Source organism: Setaria viridis, chromosome 9 (genome assembly GCF_005286985.2).
Source record: "Setaria viridis chromosome 9, Setaria_viridis_v4.0, whole genome shotgun sequence".
Classification (NCBI taxonomy): Eukaryota; Viridiplantae; Streptophyta; class Magnoliopsida; order Poales; family Poaceae; genus Setaria; species Setaria viridis.
The window spans coordinates 3,049,913-3,071,057 of NC_048271.2; the positions used below are offsets into that span (position 1 = coordinate 3,049,913).

Sequence of the window (21,145 nt, forward strand, 5' to 3'; positions counted from 1 at the left end):
TCGCCGCGCACACCCAGTGCCGGTACTCCTCGGTTCCTCGGCCGGGCGGCGGGTGCCGCTTCCGCGGGGTCGAGAGCCCCTTGTGAGCTTCACCGTGACACCGTCTCCTCCGGCCACGGTCTCCAGCCTCCAGCGAGCTCCGCTGGCGACGATGCACACGCCTATCCGCATGAAACGAGCCCTTTCCGCCGGCGAAGCCGTGCGCACGCTTGTGCCGAGACGCGACGCCGGCATGGGCGCATGGCGCGGTCGGTTTCACCTTGCGCGGGGAAGACAGCGACGCGACGTGCCAGCCAGGCTGACGCGTTTTTTTCTTTTTTTTTTCTGAATACGGTTTCTTTGTATTAAAAAGATAAAAACCTTAACGAAAGTTACAACGCGAGCTTTTCGCCGGGCGCACGCACACGGCTTGAGAGTTCGTCGTCAGTTCCATAAAGCATAACAACCAAAAGGGAAAAAACCAACAACTGTGCGACGGGCTCCTCCGCTGGCACCGGCCACCCTAGGGTGGTGAGGTGCTTCGCTCCTGCTGCATACAAGAGCATGGCTTCCTGATGGAGGCGCCCTTCTGAATACCCTGCTATTTCGCTCCTTCCAGATCATCCAGGACACTAGCATGAAGCTTGAGTCAAATCTTTTCCTCTGCCGTGCAATGAAGCCTCTTCTGTTCTGTAACCACCATTCAATGAATGTTGCGTCCTGTGCTGGCGCCTGGTTTTCAGTTCTCAAGAGTGAACTGACGCCATGCCATATTTGCTGTGTGAATGAACAGCAGGCAAACAAATGATCTACGTTCTCTGTTTCCTGGTCACACAAGGCCCAAGCGGCATTGTCTTGCAGCCCTCGGCGCTGTCGTCTCGCTGTCTTCCAGAGACGGTCTCTGCAAGCCAGCCACATGAAAAAACGCACCTTCATTGGCGCCCATGCTTTCCATATCAATCTGCCCACTGGGAAGGTTCCCGATCCCACGAAGAAGGCTTTATATGCAGATCGGGCAGAATAAACACCTGAGGGCTCCCATCTCCAGGTGATGATGTCTTCAACGCCGGGAGTTAACTGAACACGCTGCGGTTGGTGCCACAAGAGCACATACTGATGAAGAGCTTGCACTGTTAACGATCCGACAACGTCAGAGATCCACTGTTTATTGTGCAGCGCTTCAGCCACTAGGCGTCTGTTTCTTGTTCTCCGCCTGACAGTGTTGCAAAGATTTGGTGCAATGGTGCATGGAGAGGAGTTGTTGTTCCATCTATCAGTCCAAAACAAGGCTAGATTGCCGTCTCCAAGCTGCACTTGAATGGAGGCCTGAAACATCTGTTTGAGCACATTGTCATTCACAAACTGAACTGGCAGTGACTTCCACGGCCTATTGCTGTCTGTTCTCTTTAGCTATAGCCATCTTAACCTCAAAGCATAAGAAGCTATCCTGAGGTCTGATTTCCATTTTTTTTCCTTGAAGTACTAATCATTCATCTGCTGATAATTTTCGTAATATGTTTTGTTCAAGAGTGGTAGGTTAGCATTACTAAGCACTTTATTTAGCAACGATCACTGGCTATTTCCAGTGAACAAAAGCGTGGTGGCGCCATCTCCGACGTTGCTTGATGTCCCACAGTCCCAGGGTTGTGGGCGTGGTCGGTGTTGGTCGTGACGTCGGGAACGTGCGCGAAGTGCCGGAGCAGCTGGTAGTGTGGAAGCGAGACGTCTTCTTCTCATACGCTCGGGCTAAGTTGCAGGCATGTTCTAGGTCCCATGGACCCTGCAATTCCACGTCCACGCGGATGTCGTCGACGAGGCCAGATGTGAACATCTGCTGCTCCTGGCGGTCCGTCAGCGGGCCGGCGTGACTAAGGAGGGTGAGGAACTTGCTTTGGTACTCCGCCACCGATCCGGTCAGGCGTAGATGCCGGAGTTCTCCTTAGGGATTGCTCCATATTGGCAGCCTAAAGATGTCCAAGAGACCCTGCACCGACGTGATGAGTTTTTTGACGCTGGTGGCGAGTTTGTTGTTGTGCTCTTCGGTGTCCTGGCGTAGGAGCTTGATGGTCTCGCCTTGCTCAGCAATGAGCTTCTTCACCTCGTCAAGATCAGCTAGGGAGCCCATGGATGTAGACCCGGAAGTTGATACAAGTTGTCACAACCATGGGATAGTCGTGGGAGTCTACTTGGTGATAGCTGTGGGAGGTTGCCGGCCGCTGGGCTGCCGGTTTCCTGCCCGTGATGCACACGGGGTCACTGAGATGGCGACGAGCAGGAAGGAGATGAGAAATAGAGTGCAGGGAGACGAGGAAATAGATTAATTCTAGCTTGTTTATTTCTGATTTGTGGCTGCATGTAAATAGTCAAGATTACAGACTCAACAACTTCGCTAGAGTTCCTCAACTAATCGAATAACCTGATAACAACCAAATGTAATCCAATGCTAATTTGAAACAAAACTGAAACAAACTAAGACTTGCCGCTGAAGACAACTAACTGAATCTCATTGTTGCTTTATCCTTGGCGCCTCCTCCTCTGATAGGTGATGCCGGTGGCAGGTTGCATTGGGGGTTAGTTTGTACTATAGGCAAGAGTTGCAATCTCTAACTGTTGAAATATGCAATGCATACTTGGAATATTCTAGAAGATTGTGGAGATCTCAAGAGACTAACTTTGCCATGTAAAATGATAAAATCATGGCAAGGTAAGAAAGTTCTAGAAAATTAGAGAGAATGCATGAGTCATAGTTACCATGCTTCATGGTGAAGTGTAGAATACTCGAGAACTAGATATTTTAGTATGGTAGAAATATAAGAAACTAGATAAGAATGAGGAGGATTCTAGAGTTAAGATATTTTGTATGGAAGAGTGTGGATGCCACAATGATCATGAGCACCTATAAATAGAGGTGCTCCCCTTCCTCCTAGCCATACCATGGCATAAAGTGACATGTGAGTCATAGGTGAAGATGGCAAGGTTACCATATAGTGTAGTGGTGTTATGGTAGGGTAGCCATATAAAGAATGTAAGAGTGAGTGTTGTATCAAGTTGTGAGTACGTGAATAAAAGATTGAGTTCTCTTGTAGAGAGTTGTCTCCTATGTAGGTGTCAGTGTAAAGTTCTCCTCAGATTAGTGTGGTATAAGATCCACAGAAGAAATGGTGTCACTATTTTGGTGCCACTTTTATGAAGTCAGTGTGATATTTGGGGCGCTGGTTTCTCAACACTAACCTAGAAACATAAGGATAAAAGGTTTTCATCTCTAGAATTAATCATTGCTGAAGCTATGGAAATTAGTCGGATCTTCTTAACTGATGTCTACTTTCTGTGCAACGGTAAACTTGTTGTGTCTAGTATGGTTTTCAGTGAACCATGTACTCTTCGAAGTAGACATTGCTTAAGAGGAGGTCACAGGACTGCACCAATTTCCTGCAATCTCACATTGAGAGTCTAATGAAATCTGAAAATTGGTTTGAAAAGATTAGTCTCCCTAATGCATTACAGTCTAGAAATTTAGGTATAACCTATACCGTTGGTCTTGGAAATGACGCACAAATGATTGTATCAATGCTGGGAAAGGCTTTTGAGTACCCACATGAAGATGGAAAAGCTGAAGCAACCTTTCTATATGAAAGATGTGCTGGTTATTAAGAAGTCTATCTTAGACAGATTCTTTATACAAAAAGAATCAGATGGAAGCTATCAATATCCAATGTATGTTGCTGAGCTTGCTTCATGGATTGTTGGTCTTAAAGATACTGGGGACGAATCTCAGCTGAAAATAAAAAGGTCCATGATATTTTCAAGCTCAGCAGGGCAATAAGCCTGTCAAAGAATCATGGAGATTGATCTTCTAATGTTACATTATCATAAGCTACCTCCAAATGATGCTATTGCCTTTAGGAAAGTTCTCGGTGAGAATGATCTTGTTAACCAAAAGCGGTGGTCACGGTGTCATGCTGTGACTTGTTCAAGAGGGGCTCCTGAAATGAAATCGGTTTTCTTTTTTTACCTCCTCGCTCAAGTCGGAAGTTATTTAATTTTAAGAATTATGCTGATGATTTCTTTGGAAGGTTGGATTTTTCCAGCTGTTTGACACATGCAAAATGCTTAACGGTAATCATATCATCCAAACCACCTATTGCCCCTGAAAATGTACTTGTATCACATTCTTAGCTAACTAAGTTTTTGTCTGATCTTTTGCTGCAGGGGAATGAAAAGCAAGCAGATGCTGCTTTGTACACTATTGCAAATAACCAACTTCAGAACTTGTGTTACCAATTACTTGTTAAATACAAACCTACCCAAAGAGTTGGCAGCTCTGCTGGGATTGGTTGCAGTGCCCTGGTACTAGCAGCTCGAGAGGTTCATCCGTCCCTGGTGCTAGCAGCTCGAGACGTTCATCCGTCCCTGGTGCTAGCAGCTCGAGAGGTTCATCTGCCCCTGGTGCTAGCAGCGGTGCCACTTCTTATATTGACATCAGTAGTATTCCAGAAAATAATTACACGGAAATTTACGAAATCTTTGGCTTCCCGTCAAAACCACCGAACTGAGTACTTGGTGAGGTTCTCATGTTGATTTCATATCGAAATACTTTAGATTTGCCATTCTTTCAAGTACTGAATCTATGTTGCTTTCTTATAAAATTTCATTTCTCTTGCCTTTTGCATTTTATGCTTTCTGCAGCTTGCCAGATGCTACATATAATGTTTAATTAGCCTTGTCTAAGTTCTATTGCTTTTGTCACTATGGATTCTTTGCCACTGCAGTAATGGATACACTTGAATTAGGTTCTGTGTCATAGACAAATAGCCAAGGGCTACTAAGTCTTCTCATTGCTGCTGCTGAACCATTTCCAAGGAACTATTGTCATTATGCTGTATTCCTTCTGCTAATTGAAAAGCACAGCAAACTACCAATGCTCACCTCTGTATATTTGCACTTTTCTTTATTAAGTTATCATTGTGAGCAATTCGCCACATCCATTCAATTTTGAAGTTTATGGTATATTGAGCATCATGCATGATGCGGTGTTGTATGTCCATAGCAAAATGTATGTATCTAGAAAAGCCAAAATGATATTTAGTGTATTTACTTTATTGGTTGTGCAACCTGATATAGTGATGCGTCAACCTGGTCTACTATAATACTGCCATATAGAATTTACATGCTAGTTTATTTGTTTGCCATTGTCAGTTGTTTTGTACATACATTGATGTTGACATATGGTAGCTCAATTTATTTGTCTTTTCTTTTCCATTTCCTAAATCCTCTGATGGTGACTACACAGATTTAAATCCCCTTGGAGGTTGCATCTTCTAAGGCCAAGGTTGTTGGAAAGGCGAGGTGCTCAGTAACTTATCCAAGTGGCTTGGTGTTACACAGTTATCTTCTGCCAATCACTTGTTTTTGGGATTTCCATACATGCTTTCTCCTTTTGTATTTGGCTCTGGTAGTTATTTGTGCTTGTTTGGGCATACGGTTATGGTTTCAACTTCTTATTACATACTTTCATGGTTTCATGGTTTCAACTATGGTTTCTACTTTCTTGTTTTAAAGAATCATACAGTATGTTGGCACGGTTAGCTTTATACTGAGGACGGAATTTGCTGAAGCATAGAGAATTTGGATCTTGCGTTCTGTTATTACTACATTAGGGAGGGAGGTGAGGGAGGAGTTTGGGAACGTGACACTCATGGAAGCGTTGAAGAGGGCGCCATCAAGCCTGGCTAAGGTTGGTTTAGCTCGGTGGTTCGACTACGTGAACAAACGATCCAAAAGCGGGATAAGAGGCCAAGATTGTGTATTAGATCGTTAAAAAGCGTTGTAACCCTCTTATTTAACTATTTGCCACTAATTATTCCTCGTAACCCACCCTACCTATGTGATAGAATCGGTGGGAAATGAGTAGGGAAATGAGCACCTCATTTCCCTTCCCCGGTAACCGAACATAGGATATAATTTCCATCCTACCTCATTTTCCTATCCCAATCCTTATTTTCCACTATCCAAACATCACTTAGGTTAAGGGTGTGTTTGGTTGAGCTGTTTCTTTTGAAAAAGTAAAAAGTAGCTGTGGGGGTTGTAGCTTTCAGAAAATTAGCTGTGGAATATGGGTTGTGTCTTTTGGAAAATCTCATTTGGTTCAACAGTTGGCTTAAATACAACTACGGGCATGGCTAGATGGAGAGACGTTTGGCGTTGGCAATGGCATTTGACCTTGGAATGCTAGCTGGTGATCAGCGCGTCTTCCATGCGAGAAAAACTTGCGTTGGCTCTGGAATTGGAGCGCGCATTATTAGGCAGATTCAGACTTGCAGTCTGCATGCACCCGGCAATTCGATCAGTTTTTTCAGTCGAGGAAGCAACAACGAGGCTAGATGCATTCTAATTCCTTTTTGACCTTTTTCGACGTGTCAACCTGAAAACTCTCTTTCCCTGTCTCATCGTTGTGCGCATGCTTGACTGTTGGACGAGAAGCTGGAAGCACTTTGGAAGGCAGGGACGGAGCACTTGCTGCGGAGCTCGATCGGCGAACCTGGCCACCGGAGCTCAGGGTCAGGGAGGACGTGGCTGCAGCTCAGAGCTCGCCTTGGCGACTTGGCGCATGGCCGGGAAGAGAGAGGCGCCGCACGGATCATGGGACCGGCATAACACGCGAGCCCTTTCGCCTTTCGGCTCTGCTGGCTCCAGGCCACGCCGTCGGCGCTGGTACACGCACGTGGACCGACGCACCCATGCGCACCCCGCCGATGAAATGGGGGCAGCGGTGAGGCCTGAGGATTACGGCAACCTACGTCGTCGGCGCCGGAACACGCGCCCGCGCGGTGCGCGTGTGCTCTGGGCTCTGGCTGGCGGATGGGGTGTGCGTGTGCGCGACCGTGAGGAAATCGGGCGGCGGTGAAGGGAGGCCGGAGAGGGCGACATGTTTGGAGATCGTTTCCTACTCCCCCTCAAAAAACAATGCAACTGTCGCTTCTCGAGAAATCAACCAATTTCAAATTTAACTAAATTTATACAAAATAGTATTAACATTTATGGTACAAAATAAATATCAATAGATTAATCATGTAATATATTTTCATACTAAATTTATTTGAAAATGTGAATAGTCAAACTCCAAACCGTTTAACTCCTCACGAAGTGAAACTTGTATTTTTTTTTGACGGATGGAGTACAAAATTCCTGCATTCTCAACGTGTCCTTGCATAAACTGTAAACTGTGGTAGCATTCTTGCATCAAAACACGTGTCGACTCGCATCAGAACTCTTGCATAGACATGTCCCGTCGTTGGTGAGGAAGCCCAGGACAGGGAGCAACCCAAAACTCTTTCAGAGAAAAAAAAAACATATAAAAATAAATAAGAGAAAAAGGAATGCTGTTCTGAAAATTTTAAAAAGGTAAACAAACCACTATATCATCCTGGGGGGAGAAAGAAAGCTCGTAAAAGCTCTCTGCAAGGCAATGCACACATGACTTCACGCGAAATGCTCGGCGCACTTGCATATTCAGCTAATCTTCCGGAGCTCCCTGAGGCTGCTAGCTAGCGATGTCGCGGATCAGCTCCTCTCCTGCCTTCCTTGCCATTTCTCAGCGAGTTCACGCTGACGCTGTGCTCCAGGAAGCTCCGGCCTGCTTCCAGCGCCATTAGCCTTTCACTGACATCAGAGATCTCGTGTTCGAATGAAACCAGGTACGTCATTTTCACCGACCATGGCATGATACTACTGTCCTTTGGAAGAAGCTGGAAAGGGAAGATAACTGGCTCACTGAAAGGATAGTTATGAACTTTCCCATGTCACAGAACCCTCTTGTTAGGCACGAGGAAGTAGAAGAGGTCGTCGTCACGGCACTCGCGGCGGAAGCTGAGCGCGATGACGATGATGCCCTGCTGCTCGGCCATCAGGATGCGGCCCACGGCATACATCTCGGGGCTCTCCTTGCGGCTGGCGCCAGCAGGCTCATCAGGCTCCGAGTCGTCGAACCTCCGGAGAGCCTCGTCGCTCATGCGGATGGCCAGGGAGGAGGTGACGAGCGGGCCGTCGCCGAGGCGCACGTAGAGCGTGAGGCCTTGCACCGCCCCCTCGATGGACTTCCCGCATCCGTAAGCCTTCTTGCTTGCGCACTCGATCCTACTCCACCCGTGCCCTGGCTCGCCGGTAAGTGGCTCCAGATCCACGCTGCCGTTCACCACGTAGATAGGAGGAGCGGAAGGCCGGGCCGCGACCATGGCTGGCGCCGCGCTAGCTGGTGGTGGAGGATCGAGGAAAAGGGAGGGGAATAGGGCTAGATCGATCGGTGTTGTTGATTTGAGGAGATCAGATATGCAGATGCATGCAACTTCCTTGTGGGAAGCATGGCTAGTGCTAGTGGCAGCGGAGGCGCGTGTTAGTGATGGATCATGGCACCCTCCGCACCAGTGGTGGGAGCGGGTCGTTGGGCTTCATCTTGCTGATGAAGGAGATGGCGATCTGGAGCATCTTCTAGAACTCGGTGAGGCTCTGCACGATGATGAGGCGCACGTCACCGTTGAGGTCCTTGCAGCTGACGGTGCAGGACGACACGTCGGTGAAGGAGCGCGACGCCAGCGTCTTGGCCACCTCGTGGTTCCCGGACCGCAGCGCCGCCGAGGCGCCGTAGAGCTTCTGCATGGCGCTGCTCATGGTGACGCTGCAGTTGCCGAGGCACTTGCGGAAGTCGGGCACGCCGGTGTTGAACCCCGGGAGCTTGCCCTCGAAGATGGACACCGCCACCGCGCCGGCCTCCGACGCCGCCTGCAGGGCCACCGCCACCAGCGCCTTCACGTCCACCTGACCCGGGGCGCCCGCGATGCTGGCGCCCTGCCCCGGCGCCGCCGACGCGATCGCGTTCTGGATGTCGAGGAGACGCTGCCCCAGCTCCCCCACGCAGAGCTCCGGGAAGGGACCCGTCATGCAGGTCGCCACGATCGGGCTCGCGCCGGGCGACACGCTCTCGGCGCCGGCGGCGTGGTGGAGGGCGGAGACGCAGAGGAACAGGACGAGCAGGGACGTGCCCGTGGACGCCGCACGATCTTCACCTCGCTCGAGCGATCTCTTCTTTTCCTGCCCGTGCTAGCAGAGACTTGTGCAGCAGCAGCACTCCACCGCACGCGCAGATATATGCGTCGACGGATCACTCAGGGAGTGGCTCGCGGTGTTCGCCGTCGACGGTGTGGTCGGGAGGCTTTTCCGACGATGGGGATGCATGGATGCGCACGCACGCGCATGGGAGGCCGCGCGAGAGCACAGGAATCGGGTCGCGCTCTGCAGCATTCCCGGGCGTTTCCTATTGTTTTCTTGGTTTGCATGCCATTGCGTGGTCTGAATGTCTCCTACCCCCTTGCCGTGTGCTATGCACCAACACACGGGAAGTCCCGACGTGCATCTGACTACGCGATCAGCGGCGGCGGGGAGAACTGGAGTTCGCTGACCGTTAACGAGAAGGCCACCTGGTACCTGGAGAAGACCAGGGAATAACAGCACATTCTCTCTATTTCTGCAGTGTCCTGCTCTGGTTTTTTTAAGGGTACAAGGACCTGCTACCTGAATCATACACGTACATGCGTGCACGTCTAAAGGAAGGGATTGGAGATTCAGTGTGCCGGAAACACGCAGTACTGAACAGCTGAGCATAAAACTTGGGTGTTGTAAGCTGTAACCCGTGAAAGAACACACAATGCAGGCGCAAAAGAAACGTTGCTTAGGTGAGTTACGTCGCGTTGATGGCGTGATGCTAAATGAAAGAGCTTGGTTGGCTCCAGCTAGTCCAGGTTGGCAATGACAAAAAAAAAAGTGAGATTAGTAACGCGATGCAAAAATCGTGTATGACTTCTGCAAAATGGATGGTATCATCGGAAGATGATAGCTGGCATCGAACTCTTTTTTTTTCCTGAAAATGTACTTACCTGAAACATTTACTTATGGAACATTAGGAATACAATACCTTTGAAAGTCGTGCGTGGTTGATGCAAAAATGATATAATAAAAAATTGATAGCTGTCAGTAGTGATATATCATCGAAGATTGCGTGCGTATTTGATTACTAGTAACATATTTGAGGCCCTGTTTGGACGACTCTAGCTCCTGTCACATCGAATATTTATGTACTAATTAGAAATATTAAACATAGTCTAATTATAAAACTATAATTATACAGATGGAAGCTAATTCATGAGATGAATCTATTAAGCCTAATTAGTATATGATTTGATAATATGGTGCTACAATAATTATTCACTAATGATAGATTACTTAGGCTTAATAGATTCGCCTCATGAATTAGTGTAGGAGTTCTGCAATTAGTTTTATAATTAGCTCATGTTTAGTCCTTCTAATTAGCATGCAAATATCCGATGTGACAAGGCTAAACTTTAACCTCTGGTATCCAAACACCCCCTGACTTGTTAAACCGAACATGGCAAGATGGATGATTCTTTTTGATACTAGTATTGGTCTCTACTACTCCCTCCGTTTTTAAATATATGACGCAGTTGACTTTTTTCATTTGTTTGACTATTTGTCTTTTTCTACAACTATTTTTGCAAATAGATAAACCTACGAGTTAAATCTAAAGTATATTTGATAATAGATATAATGATACATATTTTATTTTAGTCTACAAATATTTTTGCAAATAGATAAACCTACGAGTTAAATCTAAAGTATATTTGATAATAGATATAATAATACATATTTTATTTTAGTTAACTACCTTATTATCTATTGGTAGTTAAAGTTGAAAAAGTTGAAGTAAAAAAATTTAGCGGCGTTATATATTTAAAAATGGAGAAAGTATGTACGTCGTGACGTGTTGTCTTATTGTCCTAGCTGCCGTTGACAACGACCCAGGCATGTTGCCTCCACCAGCAGTTGGGCACAGACGTTGCTCGGCAAAGCTAACAAAATTCCAGAAAATCTACAAATCAGCAACGACCCCGCTGCTGAAAGGATTGGGAGATGAAGTTGAATGGGATTAGCATTTAGTATATCTTTAATTAGTGTTTTTTCCTTCCGATGACAGGGAGATCAATTAGCACTTGAGCAACACTCCGTACTGATGTTTACATGCACATTTATTTTGGGATGAAAGAAATTGAACACACACACATCTCTCTTACCGATCCTGACATGGCTTACCAATCCTCACATGACATCACATCACAATAACCCCCGTCACCATACAAAATAAAACAAACACAGTCTTCGGACATGTAATAATTCACCATGCATGCAAACGACTCCACACAGTTGATGATCGATCAGCGGCCCATCCCCTGTTCCGCCGGCGCGTACATGGCTTTTCCGGCGCCGGCGCCGCGCTGGGCGTTGAGGTCCCATCCGAGTTTGGGGTCGAAGCCGCGGGCCTTGAGCTCGGTGTACTGCTGGCAGAGCGCGCAGGGCTCGCAGCAGAAGTGGACGCAGCAGTCGCAGCAGGGGTTCTCCGGGAGGCCGAACTGGGCGCGCATCTTGGAGCGGTACGTGCAGGAGTAGATCCAGTGGCACCCCGTGAGGGAGGCCAGCAGCGCGTACAGCGTCCCGCTCGCCCCGCACGACGTCGCGCCCCGGTCCACGATCTCGGCGACGCGCCCGAACGTGATGCACGGGCACCAGCACGTCAGGCAGCACAGCCCGCAGTCGTCGAAGCAGTCGCAGAGCCCCGAGGACCACTGGCTGGTGGCGTTGCCGGTCGCCGGCGCCGCCTCGCTGGACTTCGCCGGATACATCGTCTCGGTCGATCGCTGGGGTGTGGAGCGAGCTGGCGTTGCTTGTAACAGCTAGCTAGCACACCACGTACAGAGCTGCAGTCGTGTCTTCTTGCTCGGTGCCAAGTCGCGTTTGCGCTTGCCGTTGCTGGCCGGGGATGAAGGAGCGAGCTAGCCGTGGTGCTCTTATATAGGGGCCGGTGGCGAGCAAGTGGCGCATCGGTCTCATCCCGTTGCCATGCAATGCGCGTCGCGAGCCCCGCCGGTTCCGTGGGGTGAATGCATGCGCTCGGACTCTTGGCTCTTTGGGGGCCGCACAAAAATTTCCTCTCCATCTTCGCCTGCTTCTTGTCCAGTTGCGCGTATGCTCGTTCGTCGTTCGGCTACTCTTCTTCCCTCGTTTTTGCCCAGCTCAATGAGGGCCTATAGAGATATTTTTCTTTCCATTAAATTCCAGGTCCAGAGAAACCGTATTGTGTTACAGTATGTTTCTTTTTCCAAGCCCAGCGAGAGACTGTATTGTATTACAGTATTGTATTAGCAGCCTAGCGGCAGCAACTGCTGAGCACCGGTGCTCCAGTGGCTGTTAGTTTGCTGTAGCTGCTGCAGCAGCAGCTTGCCGAGCAGGCTAATATAAAGTCAGAAGCACCATGCATCCAATTGTACGAAATCCGTAGACTAATAGCAAATGTGACCACAACTCGAGCCCTACTACACCGACGGGAAGGAGACGGGCACGGCGCGAAACCGACCTCAACTCGCCGATCGGAGAAGCGAACGGAGATTCACGCGGATCGTGGGGCTCGTGGAGGGTAGAGATAAAGAACGCGTGGGCTCGTTGCACCTTCGTCCACACATGATATGCTTGTCTGAATTCTGAAGACAATCTGGTCTATGTCTGTCCATGCAATTTTGACCTGTTCATCTTCAGTCCTCGCTGCACAGTAACGATAACGCCTGACCGAATTTGTCTTCACAATGGGTTTCAAGTGACAGTATAAATCACCTCGACGCAGCTGTAATAAGCTCACCACTGTGAGCATTGTTGCTCTGACCAGATATATACCACCCTGCAGCAGCTCAATCTCTGTCGCGCCGTATCAGGAACTAACCGGAACGACGATGGCAACGACGGCTAATCTGAATCCCACAACGCCGCTTCTTACATGCCTCCTGCAGCATTTCATCGCCGAGAGCAGCTTCTTCTGCAGGTGGCGATTCTCGGAGGCAGCCCCGTCGGAGACCAAGCCACAAGCCGGTGCGAGCTCGGTACCGCGGCGAATGGCGTGAGCGCCTCTGGCCTGCAGTCAGATATCACTGCGGAGCCTACGGGAGCAAATGGGCATGCGGAGGGTTTGTGCGTCAGATGGGTGGGGTTATGCACTTCCTCGCGGGGGCGGCGAAACGGCGGTGGAAGAGGTGGAGAGCAGGACCCCATCTGAACCAGGGGGCTATATGAAAATAATAAGGGGTATTTTGCAAAAACTTGGATCGCGACCAATAATCGCGATCCAAATTGGGGGTTAAATGAAAATAGTAGGGTACTTTGCAAAACGTTGGATCGCGATTATTTAATCGCGATCCAGGGGTTATTTGTAAGTTCCCGATCGGCGATTCCTGTCGTCCGCGGCTTCGCCGGAGCTCCGCTTCACGCCGGGCCTCCCTTCCCTTGGGGTCCCTCTTCTTCCTCCTGCGTGTATCGCATCGCAGTATCTTGCACGGAGCAAACGCTTTCCGAAGCTCCAGCAAGGGGCGGTGTGTGACTGCGCCTCTGGCTTGGTGTACGACGGCGCCGCACTCCGGCGGCCGTTCCTCGCTTCCAAATGTCACCGTCGAATCGCCGGCGGCGTGGTCCAACACCCCATTCCGGTCGACGCGGTTGCTGTCCACTGCCTCCTGCAGTGTGTCTGTGCAGTGAATTTTGAGGAATTTGCAGGGCCAGGAAAAGTAATCAAGAACGGGGATAACTGGATCTCAATGTGGGTCAATCGTCACCTCACCATTCCCGTCAGAACTCAACGGCACTTGTTAACCCTCACCATAATGTCAGTCAGCAACCGGGCGCCTCCATGTCAGATCGATCATTCGAGCATCGCTAGCCATCATCAGGTCTCGTCGTCTCACCGGCTCTACCTCCACCGTCAGCGTCTGACGTCACTGTCACACCGGCACAGGTCAGAGTGACCTGAAAGAAGATGCTTGCTGCAGCAGAGGGATGCAGACATCAAAAGCATCGGAGGACGAGATGGCCGGCGAGCGAAACGGGACCGCGCGTGGGCACCGAGTGGACCGGCGGAGCGCGCGAGCTCCTAGCTACCACCGCGCCGCCGCTGAACCAGGGGGAGAACGGCCGATCTGAACCAGGAGGGCTATATGAAAGCTGTAGGGGGGTGTTTTGCAAATAATCGGATCGCGATTCAAAATAGGAGGTTAAATGAAAATATTATGGGGTATTTCGTAAATAATCGGATCGCGATCGATAATCGTGATCAAAACTGGAGTTTAAATGCAAATATTCGGGGGCTTTTTGCAAATAATTGGATAGCGATCCAATCTAGGAGGCTTTTCCTCCACAGCGGCTCGTCGGAGCGCCGGGCGTCCCTCTTCCCTTGGGTGCCTCTTCTTCCTCCTTCCTGTGTTGCAGTCGCAGAAACCCCAACTTTACCGCAAAGGGTTCCCGGAGCCCCTCTGACTTGTTCGTGCTGACGGAACGCCGCCTCTAACTTACACCGCGCGCGGGTCGCCGGAGCGGCACGTACGGCGCCGCCGCACTCCGGCCGTTCCTGCTTCTAAATGCATTCGTGAAATCTCCGGCGGCATGGTCCACCACGTTATGGTAGACCGTAGACGCAGTTTGCAGTTGCTGGCAAAGTGCAGAGAATTTCAGGCAGGGAGCTTCAGGACCGTCACAAATTCAGAGCAAGAAACTGAAGAAAAAAATTGGCCCTGCAGCCATACATGTGTGTTATGTGATCAGCAAGACGAAACCGCTCTGCACCTGGTTGCAAATTGCTGTTATGCAAAGGAGGTGTGGTACAGGATGTCAACATGGGTTGGCGTTGCAGCTATCTCCATCAACACAAATGTGTCGGACATTAAACAGTGGTGGGAGACTAACATGCAGGCCTTCAACACAAAGCAAAAGAGATCGCTGGCTGCTATTTTGATGTACACCGCTTGGCATTTGTGGAAAGAGAGGAATCGTAGAATTTTCCAAAACCAGGCGATGAGACCTGATCAACTCCTGGGACTAATCCAGAGCGACGTTCTGCTAAGAAGAATGGCAACAGGCTTCCCCCTGCTGAAGGAAGAGCTCCTGTTCTCGCAGTAGTAGTAGTTCTCCTTTCCTTTTCATGTTTTCGTTCAGTGGTGTGTTTTCAACAACACATAATGTAATCAGCCGGTAATCACCATGTAACAAAACTGCTTCCTTCTTCTTAAATGAATGGCAGTGCTCCTGCCAAATTGTTCGAAAAAAAAAACTGAAGAAAAGGAAGGGGGCAGCTGACTGCCCTGTAATCTGGAGTTGTTGTGCCCAAAACAAGATCTTTGCAGAATTCAAATGTTACATCATCATAAGCTACCTCCAAATGATGCTACTGCCTTTAGGAAAGTTCTCGGTGAGAATGATCTTGTTAACCTAAAGCAGTGGTCATGGTGTCATGCTGTGACTTGTTCAGGAGGGACTCCTGAAATGAAATCGGTTTTCTTTTTTTACCTCCTCGCTCAAGTCGGAAGTTATTTAATTTTAAGAATTATGCTGATGATTTCTTTGGAAGGTTGGATTTTTCCAGCTGTTTGACACATGCAAAATGCTTAACGGTAATCATATCATCCAAACCACCTATTGCCCCTGAAAATGTACTTGTATCATATTCTTAGCTAACTAAGTTTTTGTCTGATGTTTTGCTGCAGGGGAATGAAAAGCAAGCAGATGCTGCTTTGTACACTATTGCAAATAACCAACTTCAGAACTTGCGTTACCAATTACTTGTTAAATACAAACCTACCCAAAGAGTTGGCTGCTGCTACTGGGACTGGTTGTAGTGCCCCTGGTACTAGCAGCTCGAGAGGTTCATCTGTCCCTGGTGCTAGCAGCTCGAGAGGTTCATTTGCCCCTGGTACTAGCAGCGGTGCCACTTCTTATGTTGACATCAGTAGTATTCCAGAAAATAATTACACGGAAATTTACGAAATCTTTAGCTTCCTGTCAAAGCCACCGAACTGAGTACTTGGTGAGGTTCTCATGTTGATTTCATATCGAAATACTTTAGATTTGCTATTCTTTCAAGTACTGAATCTATGTTGCTTTCTTATAAAATTTCATTTCTCTTGCCTTTTGCATTTTATGCTTTCTGCAGCTTGCCAGATGCTACATATAATGTTTAATTAGCCTTGTCTAAGTTCTATTGCTTTTGTCACTATGGATTCTTTGCCACTGCAGTAATGGATACACTTGAATTAGGTTGTACTGTGTCATAGACAAATAGCCTGCTGAACCATTTCCAAGGAACTGTTGTCATTTATGCTGTATTCCTTCTGCTAATTGAAAAGCACAGCAAACTACCAATGCTCACCTCTGTATATTTGCACTTTTCTTTATTAAGTTATCAATGTGAGCAATTCGCCACATCCATTCAATTTTGAAGTTTATGGTATATTGAGCATCATGCATGATGCAGTGTTATATTTCCATAGCAAAATGTATGTATCTAGAAAAGCTAAAATGACATTTAGTGTATTTACTTGCTATTATAGTACATAGCATCATGTTACGAGGTAATTCTTTATTGGTTGTGCAACCTGATATAGTGATGTGTCAACCTGGTCTATTATAATACTGCCATATAGAATTTACATGCTAGTTTATTTGTTTGCCATTGTCAGTTGTTTTGTACATACATTGATGTTGACATATGGTAGCTCAATTTATTTGTCTTTTCTTTTCCATTTCCTAAATCCTCTGATGGTGACTACACAGATTTAAATCCCCTTGGAGGTTGCATCTTCTAAGATCAAGGCTGTTGGAAAGGCGAGGTGCTCAGGAACTTATCCAAGTGGCTTGGTGTTACACAGTTATCTTCTGCCAATCACTTGTTTTTGGGATTTCCAGACATGCTTTCTCCTTTTGTATTTGGCTCTGGTAGTTATTTGTGCTTGTTTGGGCATACGGTTATGGTTTCAACTTCTTATTACATACTTTCATGGTTTCATGGTTTCAACTATGGTTTCTACTTTCTTGTTTTATAGAATCATACAGTATGTTGGCACGGTTAGCTTTATACTGAGGACGGAATTTGCTGAAGCATAGAGAATTTGGATCTTGCGTTCTGTTATTACTACATTAGGGAGGGAGGTGAGGGAGGAGTTTGGGAACGTGACACTCATGCAAGCGTTGAAGAGGGCGCCGTCAAGCCTGGCTAAGGTTGGTTTAGCTCGGTGGTTCGACTACGTGAACAAACGATCCAAAAGCGGGATAAGAGGCCAAGATTGTGTATTAGAATGTTGAAAAGCGTCATAACCCTCTTATTTAACTATTTGCCACTAATTATTCCTCGTAACCCACTCTACCGATGTGATAGAATCGGTGGGAAATGAGTCGGGAAATGAGGCCGAACATAGGATATGATTTCCATCTTGCCTCATTTTTCTATCCCAATCCTTATTTTCCACTATCCAAACATCACCTAAGTTAAGGGTGTGTTTGGTTGAGCTGTTGCTTTTGAAAAAGTAGCTGTGGGGGGTTGTAGCTTTCAGAAAATCAGCTATGGAATGTGGGTTGTGTCTTTTGGAAAATCTCATTTGGTTCAACAGCCGTGGCTTTTAAAATAACTAATCTCACTTACAAACGGCCCCCCACGTATCATGCACACATTGGATCTTCTTCTTCCTCTCACCACCATGAGATGCGCCCACCCGCGCACGAGTTTGGCCATGCTTTAGCATGATTTCTGAGTCTGCGGTGTATTATAATTAGCATCCATCCAAACTAGCACATCGGCACCGTGAACTGCCAAATTTTGGCTTGGCAAGCATCGGCTTCAGGGTTGTGCCCCAAACATCATGCGTGATGCTAGTGACAAAGTAAGTTGTGTCACTCACGGTTAGCTTCAGGGTTGTGCCACTTGTATTGCTCTTATTGGATCTTTTAAGTTGGGGGAAGGATTAGGAAAAAAGATATGTCTGTACTTGTACAATCTGCCCATCAGATAGCAAAGTCTAGTTCCAGTCTAGTTGACTGCCTCCTCTTAAGCTTTGCATAGACTTTGCAAATGTCTAGTCGCTTGCATGTCTGTGATGTCATATTTGCCGATGCACAAAATGATATAAACTTCCACAAACTGCACTTTACTGGTTGATGACTGATCATGGGAAGAAGATGTTAAAGTTGCTGGTAATTTTAACAATCAGGAATCAACTATAGATTCTTTACTGAACACGGAACTGGTGGCATTCATTTTTGTTAACATGGCAGATTTTGATAGCTTAAACTTTTAAAAGACATCATCAAGTTGATTATACCTATTATTGACAATTTCCATCATATCTTTTGTGATTTTATCACCTCCTTGCCTGCAGGTATTAACTCATGGTCAGCCTGGTGAGGAAGTAAGCTTGGAGTTGATCTTAAGGGTAGTTGCTGATGTTGGCCTTGTGGTATGACGTTTCACTAATCCATGCATCCCGAGTTTTAAGGATCAGGAAATGTTTTTATCATTTAGTTAAAAATTTATATATCATATACCAGAGTCTTCCCTGTTTCATTTTTAAGATGTGATTATCCAAATTGTGAGGCTTGTTTCAAATCTATTTCTTTAGCATGTCTTCATGTTGTTATAAGTTGCCTTCATTGCATCTTCAGGGACTTCCAAATGCTGGAAAGTCAACACTTCTATCAGCTATTACACTCGCAAGACCAGACATTGCTGATTATCCATTCACTACATTAATGCCAAATCTTGGCGGTCTTGGTGGAGATCCTGCTTTAGGAGCCTTACAGTTTTCCTCAGAAGCAACATTGGCAGACTTGCCAGGTCTAATTGAGGGCGCTCATCTTGGAAAGGTAATGCTTTTTATTTATATGTTTTTTGTTGGTTCCTAATTACAGTTTTTTGGCAGTTTCATGCCGCTTCCCCTCGCTATAACCTTGGGACTCATCATCCTGTTTAATTAAATTTCAGGGTCTTGGCCGCAATTTCTTAAGACATTTAAGGAGAACTAGAGTAATCGTCCATGTTGTCGATGCTGGTGCAGATGATCCTGTCAATGATTATAAGATTGTCAGAGAAGTAATTTCTAATTGCTTTCAACCATTCCCATTTGCTGTTTAGCATTCACGTCTCACTGTCTCAGCATTACAATGTTCACTATTTATCTGATGATCTGTAGTTATAGCTTTGAATCTGTTAGACTAGCATTGAAAAATATTTGTATATGTTGTCAGGAGCAGAATCATATTGCTTGTTTGTATATGGTAAGCTTAAGGGGGGGAAAGGAGTTCAAGGGAATACGATGAGTGTAACTAATGTGCTCTCAGTATCTGGCTGTTCGAATAAAGAAAGAGCAGACCAGTTCAGATTATGAGGATACTAGGCTTCTAGACAGTTAGTAGAAATATTGGTTCTTAGAATGAAACTTGCTTATTTAAAGGATTGAAAATTTCAATTGGGTATATCAAGTTTGTTTGTGGAAGTGAAAATTGAATCATTTGTCTATAGTTTGTTCACAAGTCAAGGTGCAGTGTTGAACAGTGATCTGACATGTATCTTTTTGCAGGAATTAAGGATGTATAACCCCCAATACCTGGAGCGACCTTATGTTGTGGTCCTGAACAAGATTGATCTTCCTAAGGTACACTTCACTTTCAACTCCTTAATTTGAGTCAAACTATTGTCTTCCTAATTCCGCGGATGCGATTTTCTGTTTGAAGTAATCTCCTGAAAATCTGACTTCATATTGACACGGTCGGTGTTTTAACTACTGGCGATGCTTTTTACCCCCTCCTTGTAGGCCCATGATAGGCTATCATCACTGGCTTTAGAAATATCTTCAATTGGTTGTGAAGAAAGGCAGGACATAAGTGGCAGCAAAGATAATCTAAATGGACACGTAAGCAAACATCAGGTCTCATCGGAGGCTACAGTTGAAGGTGGTGAAAAGCAACTCGGGGACTATCCAAGACCTCAAGCTGTTGTCGCTGCTAGCGTATTGTATGTCTCTTGACCTTACAAAACTAGATGCATGCTTATATTGCTTTCAATTTTAAGCAGTTCATATTCCTGACGAAAAGTGTATAAATTTGCTGTTCGATTCCTCTGGGCTGCCTAATCTCTTAAACCTGGAATCAATATCGTTCAAGTTTGATGTCTGCTTATTTTCATGTCCTGTTTTAATGTCACTTCATTCTGTTTAACCCCATTGCCTTGGTTCAACAGGAGGCATATCGGGATCGATGAGAACTAGATATTTTAGTATGGTAGAAATATAAGAAACTAGATAAGAATGAGGAGGGTTCTAGAGTTAAGATATTTTGTATGGAAGAGTGTGAACACCACAATGATCATGAGCACCTATAAATAGAGGTGCTTCCCTTCCTCCTAGCCATACAATGGCATAGAGTGACATGTGAGTCATAGGTGAAGATGGCAAGGTTGCCATATAGTGTAGTGGTGCTATGGTAGGGTAGCCATATAAAGAATGTAAGAGTGAGTGTTGTATCAAGTTGTGAGTACGTGAATAAAAGATTTGAGTTCTCTTGTAGAGAGTTGTCTCCTATGTAGGTGTCGGTGTAAAGATCTCCTCAGATTAGTGTGGTATAAGATCCACAGAAGAAATGGTGTCACTATTTTGGTGCTACTTTTATGAAGTCGGTGTGATATTTGGGGTGCCAATTTCTAAACACTAACCTAGAAACATAAGGATAAAAGGTTTTCATCTCTGAAATTAATCATTGCTGAAGCCATGGAAATTAGTCAGATCTTCTTAACTGATGTCTACTTCCTGTGCAACAGTAAACTTGTTGTGTCTGGTATGGTTTTCAGTGAACCATGTACTCTTCGAAGTAGACATTGCTTAAGAGGAGGTCACAGGACTGCACCAATTTCCTTACAATCTCACATTGAGAGTCTAATGAAATCTGAAAATTGGTTTGAAAAGATTAGTCTCCCTAATGCATTACAGTCTAGAAATTTAGATATAACCTATATTGTTGGTCTTGGAAATGATGCACAAATAATTGTATCAATGTTGGGAAAGGCTTTTGAGTACCCGCATGAAGATGGCTTTTCATTTAATGAGCTTCTACAATTAAAAGACTTGTGGTATATACCTGATACTCGTTCTATCGAGATAAGAAACGAATTTAAGTTGGAAAAGCTGAAGCAAACTTTCTATATGAAAGATGTGCTGTTTATTAAGAAGTCTATCTTAGACAGATTCTTTAT

The 21,145-nt window shown here is 46.2% G+C and overlaps 3 protein-coding genes across 3 annotated transcripts; 1 reads left to right on the forward strand and 2 right to left on the reverse strand.

The window, feature by feature from the left end:
- Window positions 1-8,267: 8,267 nt before the first annotated feature.
- LOC117839446 (uncharacterized) lies at window positions 8,268-9,425 on the reverse strand. The gene has a single exon (XM_072290895.1). It carries the CDS (start codon window positions 8,911-8,913, stop codon window positions 8,464-8,466), a length of 450 nt encoding a protein of 149 aa, XP_072146996.1. The 5' UTR covers window positions 8,914-9,425; the 3' UTR covers window positions 8,268-8,463.
- A 1,823-nt stretch (window positions 9,426-11,248) lies between these two features.
- LOC117839458 (cell number regulator 10) lies at window positions 11,249-11,774 on the reverse strand. Its single transcript, XM_034719794.2, has one exon. It carries the CDS (start codon window positions 11,721-11,723, stop codon window positions 11,259-11,261), a length of 465 nt encoding a protein of 154 aa, XP_034575685.1. The 5' UTR covers window positions 11,724-11,774; the 3' UTR covers window positions 11,249-11,258.
- Window positions 11,775-17,760: 5,986 nt separating this feature from the next.
- Window positions 17,761-20,165, forward strand: LOC117839467 (probable GTP-binding protein OBGC2). The gene is made up of 7 exons (XM_034719802.2): window positions 17,761-17,786; window positions 18,282-18,359; window positions 18,565-18,765; window positions 18,884-18,991; window positions 19,479-19,553; window positions 19,713-19,912; window positions 20,138-20,165. Exons 1-7 carry the CDS (start codon window positions 17,766-17,768, stop codon window positions 20,163-20,165), a joined length of 711 nt encoding a protein of 236 aa, XP_034575693.2. The 5' UTR covers window positions 17,761-17,765.
- Window positions 20,166-21,145: the final 980 nt, after the last annotated feature.

Bases quoted from the DNA above. Each gene is read 5' to 3' on its own strand.
- LOC117839446 (XM_072290895.1), bottom strand. From the start codon at position 8,913: ATGACGGGTCCCTTCCCGGAGCTCTGCGTGGGGGAGCTGGGGCAGCGT.
- LOC117839467 (XM_034719802.2), top strand. From the start codon at position 17,766: ATGCGTGATGCTAGTGACAAA. The intron at 17,787-18,281 runs GTAAGTTGTGTC...CCTTGCCTGCAG, and splicing joins TGCGTGATGCTAGTGACAAA to GTATTAACTCATGGTCAGCC. The intron at 18,992-19,478 runs GTAATTTCTAAT...ATCTTTTTGCAG, and splicing joins ATTATAAGATTGTCAGAGAA to GAATTAAGGATGTATAACCC.
- LOC117839458 (XM_034719794.2), bottom strand. From the start codon at position 11,723: ATGTATCCGGCGAAGTCCAGCGAGGCGGCGCCGGCGACCGGCAACGCC.